Source organism: Bison bison, unplaced genomic scaffold, assembly GCF_000754665.1.
Source record: "Bison bison bison isolate TAMUID 2011002044 unplaced genomic scaffold, Bison_UMD1.0 scf7180017864280, whole genome shotgun sequence".
Taxonomy (NCBI): domain Eukaryota; kingdom Metazoa; phylum Chordata; class Mammalia; order Artiodactyla; family Bovidae; genus Bison; species Bison bison.
In genome coordinates, this window is record NW_011494852.1 from 7,399,398 (window position 1) to 7,409,748 (window position 10,351).

A 10,351-nucleotide genomic window follows, 5' to 3' on the forward strand; every position below is an offset into this window, starting at 1 on the left:
CAGCATCATCTTTCAGGATTTGGAATAGCTCAACTGGAATTCCATCACCTCCACTAGCTTTGTTCCTAGTGATGCTTCCTAAGGCCCTCTTGACTTCACATTCCAGGATATCTGGCTCTAGGTGAGTGATCACACCGTCATGATTATCTGGGTCGTGAAGATCTTTTTTGTACAGTTCTTCTGTGTATTCTTGCCACCTCTTCTTAGTATCTTCTGCTTCTATTAGGTCCATACCATTTCTGTCCTTTATCGAGCCCATCTTTGCATAAAATGTTCCCTTGGTATCTCTAATTTTCTTGAAGCCACAAGCAGCTCTTCAAATCCCCAAATCAAAACATTACCATTTAATGACCGGTTATCATGATGTGTGTGTGCATGCCAAGTCGCTTCAGTCCTGTCTGACTCTTTGTGACCCCACTGACTGTAGCCTTCCAGGCTCCTCTGTCCATGGGATTCTCCAGGCAAGAATAATGGAGTGGGTTGCCATGCCCTTCTGGAGGATCTTTCCAACCCAGGGACTGAACCCATGTCTCTTGCATCTCCTGCATTGGCAGGTGAGTTCTTTACCACTAGAGGCACCTGGGAAGCCCTTGTTATCATTTTACAGATGAAAAAACTAGGTCCGAGGGTTATTCCATCCTACTTTGTCTGATCTGAGAGCCCAGGCCCCCAGTTCAGGCTTAAAATGAGGAAGCTAGGGCACAGAGATGACACAACAGCTAAGAATACCTGCACTGGGCCAGACACTGCTCTAGGCACGTTACAGGATTTAATTCATTTATCATCACAATCACCCATTTTCCAAAGGGGTACACTGAAGCTCAGAGAGAGTAAGTACCTGCTGAAAGCCACTTCACTCTTAAGAACCTGCACCAGAGTCTGGGGTTTTTAACCATTAAATTACATACCCTCTAGCCTCATAGCCGAGTAAGGGATCATTGAGATGTCTGGGTGCCCTCTCAACAGGGAGGCCATCCAGCCGCACAGAAGCATAGGCCCCCAAACTGACAATCTCCTGTTTAGGGAAACCAGAAGCCCAGATTTGAGGGCTATCTTTTTTTTGGCTGTACCACATGGCATGTAGGATCTTAGTTTCATAACCAGGGATGGAACCTGCACCCTCTACAGTGGAAGCCTGCAGTCTTAACCACTGGACTGCAAGGAAAGTCCCAGAGGGGTAGCAATCAAATCAAATGTACTCTCAGCTCTGGCCACCCCAACATTGGTTACCCCGACACCCAAGCCCATTCGCTCCAGGCCAAGAACTCAGGTGTGAGGCTGAATGGAGCTCCAGTGACCATGTGGTTCAAGCCGCTGCTTTCACACACAGGCACTGTGACCAGGAAGGGCCTGGCTCCCAGGCCCTTGGTGCAGGGAAGCAGCCAGGGCCTTTGAGTCCAGGCTGGCAGAGGAGGGGACCTTTCCCTCCCTCCCACCTCTTCCTGTCCCTGTCTACTCACTGGGCCGACGATATCAGAGACGTGGGAGACGGTGGTGCCCGAGGCAGCCCCGAGGTAGAGGACCTTGGCCCCCGGCTTGATGTGGATCTGGTCCACCCCGCCCAGGATCGCCGCTGCCAGCTTGGAACGGAAAGGGTTCCAGGCACGGTACTCAATTTTGTCATCTCCCTCCTGTACCGGAGAGATGGGGACAGAAGTCAGTACCAGGCTCTTCTGCAAGACCCCACGGCTCTTAACTCTAGGGCCCTCAAAAGGGCCTGGGCCCCCAGTCATTGTACGAGAAACAAATGAGTATATACATCTGTGACCACAATGACCACGACAGGCAGGGCCTGCACTCTCATGGGGGTTCCTGACTCAGGGAGAAGGGGCAGTGGCGGGGACAAGATCATCCCAGACAAGAGCAAGGCAAGACCTCTGTGTTCGTTCTACGAGCGCTGCCTGTGCCGGCCCCTAAACTCAGGCACTGGGCAAACACACCAAAGGGGACACAGGCCTTGCCCTCCAGGAGCGAGGACATGCTGAATGGACACACACGGCACAGGAGCCAGTGACAGGTGCTCAGGAGAAGGGTCAAGCCAGGAAGCGGCGTGTGAAGTCTGGGGAGCAGGGCGAGGGCAGGTGAGGATGAGAAGGCGGCGGCCAGGAGAGCCCGGGAGAAGGAACTGCTGGAAGCTGAGGGCTCACTCAGGTCAATAAGGAAGTGAGTTCCGGGCAGCAGGAAGCCTGCAGAGAGGTCGTGAGGGCTGCTTCTGCTAGACAGGGTGGGCCAAGGGGGCCTTGTGAGGGAGACAAGGTGACAGCTGACCAGAGATGCCTGATAAGGGACTGGCCCTGCCTGGAGCGGGGAGGAGGAGAGTGTTCCAGGCAAGGGGAACGGGGAGGCTGTGGGAGTGGCTAGAAGACACGTGGTTAGGGAGAGAGGGAGATAGCATGTGCAGGGCCCCCCAGTCACACTGAGGACCCAGGACTTGAACCTGAAGCCAGTGCAAAGTCACGGAGGTGTCTGGGGAGAGGAGTGTGTGATCTGACTTGTAGCTTAAGATGATCCCCTGGCTGTCTCGTGTAGGATGAACAGTGGGGGGCAGGGAGACCAGACTGCTGGTGGCCCTGGCGGCTTAGTCAGGCATGGGGTCTCACCGAAATCGAGACTCTCTTCTCTCCGTAAACGGATTCCCCAGGGACCAGGTTCTTGGTGACCAGTGCATCTTCCTTTCCTCGACAAATGAAGACGCCTGGGGGAAGGGGTCAGAGCAGGGTCAACACCCCATCAGGGCACCGCCCCCTCCTAACCCCGGTGGGCTCCCCGCCCTCCTCACTCACCCTCATGTCGATGGGGCTCTACCATCACATTCTTCCCCGACGGGTTTCCTTTCTTTCCTCCCCGACCACGACCCCGGTTGCCACCAGACTGGAACCCGCCACCTACAAGGCCGAGACATGGTGAGAGCGAAACCCCACCATGCTTCCCTCCCCGCCCCAGCCCCCAGCCCCGGGAGAGCCCGGTCCATCACCTCTTCCTCCCCCTCCTCGTCCACGGCCCCTGAAGCCTCCTCCTCCTCCACCGCGACCTCGGCCTCCGCCGAAGCCTCCTCGGCCCCCGCCGAAGCCTCCGCGGCCACCACCGCGACCACCACGGTCACCAAAGCCACCGCGGCCACCGAAGCCACCCCCGCGGGGGCTGAACCCTGTGATGGAAACAGAAATAGGAATCGTCAACAGGGCCATGGAGCTTGAGAAATTACTTCTACAGCGAGGGACTCTGCTCAGGAGAGAAACGTGTGCACACGCACACTGGGAGAGGTGTCCACACGTGTCCACGGCAGAACCAACAGGACTGACCCGAACGTCCATCAGCAGAAGGGATGAATGAGACTCGACCGTTCACAGCCATCAAAGCAAAAAGGTTAACAGCAACATGGGACAGATAGAAAAATCTCAGAATCCCGGTAAGTGAAAAAGCAAGCCCTAGAAACCCATGTCAGACACAACATCCTTTTTAAAAAGTCCAGCCACAACCAAGACTGAACAGGACTAGGTGTGTAGACCTAGATGATAACCCATGCACTCCTTTCCCCTTACAGAGACAAAAGGATGTGGTAAATGTGAAGCTGACTATTAGGCCTGGGGAGGGTGAAATTATAGGATGAGGATGAGAAGGAAAACGGGTGGAGGCAGAGCACTGTTAATATTCCGCTTTCCTCGGCTGGGGAGTCAAGTCACAGGATCTGTTCTGTTTCCAATATTGATTAGTCTGAAGAAGAGCGCATGCCGTGTGTGGCCACGTGCTGTGACAGGAGGGTCCCCCAGGCCCTGAAACTTCTTCACGCTCTCCCACTCAGGACCTTGTATGTGGCAGAGAAGTGCTAGCCCCAAATCGGTTGGCGGGGGGCGCATTCGGCATCCATCTTTCCCCCTAACTGTTCCCCCTGCTTCTAAACACACACAAGTCTCCCCCAGCTTGGTGGTGGGGGTGGGAACGGTGAGGGGGAAGCAAAAACCAAAAATTGTCCTTTATGGATGGGCAACAGCTTATAAGCAGTTTACTTAGGGTTTGTCAACATGATGGAAAGTTTAGGGGAAAAAAAAATTCAGAGACTTGATTTTCATCACTTCGGGAGTCAGCAAACACTGTTCGCTGAGCCCAGAGCAATGTCTGAAGCAGAGAGATTTCTCCTGGTGCTCACAGATTCAGTATCTGACCTCTGGGACGGCTTCTAAAGCTCTGCTGTACTTTCAGAAAAATGGAGTTACCAATCATTTGTGTGAAAATCCATGGTTTCAAATGACTTCCCTTGATGTAAACTATTCAATATTAAACCTGCTAAAGTTTTTGCAAAGGTGTGTTATATTCCCACCCTATGAAAGGTTCATTCCTCTTTTTTAAAAAATTTTAATTTATTTTTTTTTGGCCACACCATGCACCATGTGGGATCTCAGTTCCCGGACCAGGGATTGAACCTGAGCCCCCTGCCTTGAAAACTCTGAGTCTTAACCACTGGACTACCAGGGAAGTCCCCATGAAGGCTTCGATCATCTTAAAAGCGTTAAAAATGAAAACGTAGAACTCTGAAGAGCTAGTCCTAATGTAAGTGTTAGAAATGAACTGGTTTCAAACTCCTACCCGGGAGCTGCCAGCCTCTGGTCTCCCGCCCCTTCTGTAGTCTCCTGCCCACATGGCAGCTGGTAACTGACCTTTTCAGAAAAGCCAATCGGCTCTCACCATTCCCCTGCAACTCCTTCAGGTTTGGGCATCACATTCTAAAGGTTTTCCATCACATTCTAAATGAAATCACTTCCTTTCTTGGGCTTCCAAAGTCCTAAGTCAGTGGGCTTGCCCCATGCAAGCAATTCTGAGTAACTGTCTGGGGTGGGGACCCAGGCCTGGGACTTTAAAGTTCCTCAGGTGACTCTAATGTGTGGCCCAGACTGAGAATCACCACACTGGCTTTGCTGACTTTCCTGACCTCACTCTAGGCTAGGTCCTGTGTTCTTCCTCTCCAAGAACAACACCACTTCCAGCTTCTACACCCTTGACATCTTCTGTCCCCTCTGCCTGGGTCCTGAGGACACTGCACCCAAGTGGAGGCCCCCTCCACTGCACGGAAGTCTCTGACCAAACGTTCCTTCCTCAGACCAGCCTTCTCTGGCTACCTGGCCTTTATTCCACTTTCTTTTTCTTCCTGCCAATTATCATACATGGCATTTTAACAATTATCACTGCCTCTTCCCCACTCCCCCCACTGGAATCAACTCCAAACGGACAGGGATGGTTGTTTAGGTAATCACTGCATCCTGCGGGACTATGGGCTCCATGAAAATTAAATGAGCTGTTTACTGATGATTCTTAAAGTCCTGGGTTCTGCCTCAGGAAGAAAGCGCCCTCTCTATCCACTCAGGAAGCAGGTGATGGGACAGTGACCAGAGCCCCGGTCCCTCCCCTCAGGCAGCTCGTGGACTGAACACAGGGAGATGGCCACTCCATTCACAACCCTAGAGAGTAGGCAAGGTTCATGGGTGTCTTGAAAAGTTCACCTGTAAGAAGGAGATCTGGAAAATAACACAGTGCCCACATCATAGAATTGTAAAGATTAAACGACAACACACAAAAAGCGCTTAATATGCTGCCTTACACGCAGTTTGAATATATTATTCAAACTCAGGGGAGCAAGTCTCTCCTCCTTCCTACTTAGGGGAGAAACCACTATGCCTAAGAGACCCTCAACCCAGTCCTGCCAAAACAGAGACCCAGAATGTGTGGGCATGGTATGGGGCACAGTATGCATGATCCTATTTCAGTTCCTGCAGCTCTTAGAAAAATGGGCTGTACCCACTCCTCAGAAAAACACACATTCACATATTTTCTTTAAAAAAAATAAGTTTTGGTTTTTAAACAGACCCCCAGTTTAAAACTTCTCTTCTGCCACAGCCTTCCCCATCTCCAAACTGGCACCCCACCCTTCCAGTTACACACACCAAAACCCTGAATTGTCCTTGACCCCTCTCATGCCCACATGCAAACTATCAGCTCTATCTCCAAAACATATCCGAAAGGGTGACAATTTGTCAACCAGGCCGACTGCTGCCACCCTGGTCCAAGCCACATCATCTCCAAGTAGATGACAGCAACCACTTCTTACTGCTGTCTGCCTTCACTCTTGTTCCTCTAAAACCTTTCACACAGAGCAAGAAGCTGCTGCTAAGTCGCTTCGGTTGTGTTCGACTATGTGTGACCCCATACACAGCAGCCCACCAGGCTCCTCTGTCCCTGGGATTCTCCAGGCAAGAATACTGGAGTGGGTTGCCATTTCCTTCTCCAATGCATGCATGCTAAGTCGCTTAAGTCGTGTGTGGCTCTGTGCGACCCCATAGAAGGCAGCCCACCAGGCTTCTCTGTGCACAGTATCCTCCAGGCAAGAATACTGGAGTGGGTTGCCATTTCCTTCTCAAGAGCAAGAAGGATCCGTTTAAATGTCTCAGTCAAGTCTGACTGACGTCATATCCTTGCTTGAAATCTCCCAAAGACTTCCTCTCTCAACCAGACTAAAATCCTTGCTAAAGGACTTCCCTGGTGGTCCAGTGGTTAAGAATCCACTGACCAATGCAGAGGACATGAGTTCGATCACTGGTCTGGGGAGATCCCACATGCTGAGGGGCAACTAAACCAGTGCTTAGAGAAAGTCCAAACAACAGTGAAGACCCATGCTCCATCATGTCCAATTCTTTGCGACCTCATGGACTGTAGCCTGCCAGGCTCCTCTGTCCATGGAATTTTCTCACCAAGAATACTGGAGTGGGTTGCCATTTCCTACTCCAGGGAATCTTCCCGACCCAGGGATCAAACCCGTCTCTTGAATCTCCTGCGGAGACCCAGCACAGCCTAAAATAAATAAATAAAAATCCTTGCTAAACAGCTGACTCCTGACAACTTCTACAACTTCTTATCCTAACACAGTGAGGGCAGGGTTGGGAAAAAGATGTAGCCTCCATTCCTGGGACAATCAGACCACAGGATGCCTGTGGGCTTGCCAGGGTCTCAGGTGGCACCACCTGACACTTCACCAGAAGATCCCCAAACACTGAAGAGAAAGGGAACCTGGGAGGGGGTGTGGAGTCACAAACTCCACTACCCCTGACCAGATGACCCCATTTCTCCACGGGCCAAAGGGGAAGGAGGGAGAAAAAAGAAAACCTGTACTAAGAAACAGACCCTCTCTGTCATGATCGAAGTTTTCCCCAACTCTAGGGGAGCAAGTTGCGGGGAGGAGAAGGAAATCAGCCTGATTTATAAGAGCTGAGACATCTGGGGAAAAGGACCCTAATTTTGTTCCCCTTGATGAGAATGGTAAAGATAATAATTAGAACCAACACTATTATAGGTCAAGCACTGTGCTATGCGAGGTATAATAGACAAAATGTAACTATATGTGAAAGTTTAAGGTGTACAACCTGTCCAGCTCATACACATATATTGCAAAAGGATTACCACCATGAGCTGTTTTTTCTTAACATGCTCTCACTAAATTTGAACTGGGCGCCATTTTATTGATGAGATAACTGAGGCTCAGAGAGGTAAAGCGACTTGCCCAAGGTCACACAGTGAGTTAAGCTTAGTTAGGAGTGAAACTTTGAACTGGGAGGCCCTTCTGCTGTCAAAGCAGGGACTCTTCTCATTCCACTAGGAGGGAGGTGCGGAGGGTTCAACAGAATCTCCAGTAAAACCGGAATGAATAAAACCACTCACGCCTTGTGATTACCTCCCTCCCCCACCCCACAATCCTATACTCGGTGTGTGAAGTTTCACCTCACTTCTCACCGCAGGTGAGGATCACTAGGCTCCGGATCTCACTCCATGCTTAGGGATCCGCCCCCCTCGGGAGAGTAGAGAGCGGGAAAGTGGGCCACAGACTATCAGGCCAGAATACTCATCTATGCGGCTCTCTCCGAGAAGCTGGGTGTGAAGTCAAGGGTACTGTAGCTACGGCAGCGACAGGGCAGGATATGGGGTCTTAAGAGGATCCAGCCCAAGATAAGGGACTCTCCGTCTCGCGATGAGGTCAAATCTCCAAATCCCACGCCCAGAGATCCAAGACCCCTGATGTCTGGATCTAGATTCTGGGTAGTACCCTCGACTGCCGCCCGCGGCCCAATATCCAAGACCCCTACTGACGGCCTCAATGAAACGAATTCCAGTTCAGGACATCCCCAATTTTAAGCCCAAGACTCTCGACTCACGACGGTGACCTCTGACGAGTCAGTCACAAACCTCTAGACCAGGAACCCGAACCCTAGGCTCAGGTTCGCTCCTAGGGCGGAACCAAGCCCTCTCATTCCCACGAGAGGCCGGAACAGGACCCTTCCTCACAAGAGACCGGATTCGGGGCTCAGAAACCCTGCCCGCCAGGCCAAGACCCCGCCCCTCTGTTCCCGCCTGGCACTCCACTCCCCGCCGAGTCCCAGCCCTGACCCAGACCCCAACCCCGGGCTGCACCTGGTTTCATAGCGAGCGCAGAGTTGCTGGGCTCAGGAATCGGTGGCTTCCCGGGCTCCACGCGACTGAAGCTGACGCACGTGGAAAGGAGCGCAGGCGCGCGGCGACGTACAGTGGGTGACGCGACCACGCAGCCCCGCCCCTCGGAGCCGCAGCCCCGCCCCGACCCCAGCGCGCTCGCTGTGGGCGGGAATTTTTGAGCTTCTCAGGGCACCGCCCCCTCGAGCGCCCTAGGCGGTACCGTGACCTGTGCAGAGGTCGTTACACTAAACACGCTTCCCGCTTCTCTTTCACAGGTGCGAGCACCCCAGTAATTACGAGGCGAAAATATAGTCCCTAAGTCGTGTCCGACTCTGCGACCCCATTGACTGCAGCCCGCCAGGCTCCTCTGTGAGATTCTCCATGCAAGAATACTGGAGTGAGTTGCTGTTCCCTTCTCCAGAGGATCTTTACGAACCAGGGATGGAACCCTGGTCTCCCGCATTGCAGGCAGATTATTTACCGTCTGAGCCACCAGGAAATCTCAGTAATGACGGCTCATCCTCAAATTTTCGCAGGAGCTGTGCCCTCTGCTTCTCTTCTCTATTCCCAGTTAACTGCCTAAAATTCCCTCTACACTCAAAAGCCTTCCCTGATCCATTTCCATCCCCAAGAATAAGGGCCAAATCTGGACTCCATTCATACATTGGAAAAGCATTTGTTGTGTGCCTGCATGTACCAGGCACTCTGTTCTAGGCACTGGGAATGCAGCAGGGAACAAGACATACGAATTCTGGAGCTCATATTCCAATGAGGGAAACAGACATCAAACAAGTTAGTAAAAACATGCTGAATGGTAGAAGGCCATAGTGCTTTGGAGAAATAAGTGCTTTGGAGACTGGTGTTGGGAAGAGGGGTGAAATTTCTTACAGGGTGTTCAAGGAATGCATCCAGTGACTTTTGAGCAAAAAGCTAAAGGAAGTGAGTGAGGCACGCTCCTGTCTGGGGGGAAAGAGTTCCAGGCAGGTTGGATTGCATGTGCAAAGGCCCTGAGGCAGGAAAGGTAAGGAGAGTTGCAGAAACACTGAAGAATGTGTTTCAGGCAGAGTGAGCAGGGGAGAGGGGAAGAGATGCGGGCAGGGAGGTTCACAGGTAAATTGTGTGGGGCCTTGGGGTGAGAACTTTGACTTTTACTGAGTGAGATGGAGGGTTCTGAACAGAGAAGGGATGTGATCTGACCTGGGTCACTCTGGCTGAATGTGGGAAAGGGAGTGAGAGATAGAGGTGGGAGCAGGAAAACCAAGGCGGGGCCTGCTGCAATGGATCAGGGAGCAGACAGGAAGGACCAGATCAGGATGCAGGCGGAGGAAGGGACATGGAGAAGCTTCTTTATTAATACTGAGAATTTTGCACTTTGTAATTTTATAATTTGAATATTCATCCTCATATTGATTCCACAAAGCAAAACATGTGCTACTATGAGAAATTAGTAACAACCTCCAGGAGAATCCACTGGTCTGTTCTGTTCATTGTTGTATCATTTTGTATCCAGAATAGATAGAGTGCTGCTGCTGCTGCTGCTAAGTCGCTTCAGTCGTGTCCGACTCTGTGGGACCCCATAGACGGCAGCCCACCAGGCTTCGCCGTCCCTGGGATTCTCCAGGCAAGAGCACTGGAGTGGGTTGCCATTTCCTTCTCCAATGCATAAAAGTGGAAAGTGAAAGTGAAGTCGCTCAGTCGCGTCCGACCCTCAGCGACCCCATGGACTGCAGCCTTCCAGGCTCCTCCATCCATGGGATTTTCCAGGCAAGAGTACCGGAGTGGGGTGCCATTGCCTTCTCCGAGATAGAATGGGTGCTCCCTAAATGTTTGTTGAAGGAATGAATGAGCCTGTGCTGTCTTGAGTTCTCTGTGCAGGGTG

The 10,351-nt window shown here is 51.8% G+C and overlaps 1 protein-coding gene across 1 annotated transcript in view; it reads right to left on the reverse strand.

The window, feature by feature from the left end:
- Positions 1-8,552, reverse strand: part of FBL (fibrillarin) — a 12,479-nt gene extending 3,927 nt beyond the window's left edge. Inside the window, exons 1-5 of the mRNA XM_010849226.1 lie at positions 8,452-8,552; positions 2,975-3,148; positions 2,784-2,885; positions 2,601-2,695; positions 1,461-1,631 (exon numbers count right to left, since the gene is read on the reverse strand). Of these exons, the coding sequence (XP_010847528.1) occupies positions 1,461-1,631; positions 2,601-2,695; positions 2,784-2,885; positions 2,975-3,148; positions 8,452-8,461 (552 nt within the window). The 5' untranslated portion in view covers positions 8,462-8,552. The remainder of the gene's footprint in view (positions 1-1,460; positions 1,632-2,600; positions 2,696-2,783; positions 2,886-2,974; positions 3,149-8,451) is intronic.
- Positions 8,553-10,351: the final 1,799 nt, after the last annotated feature.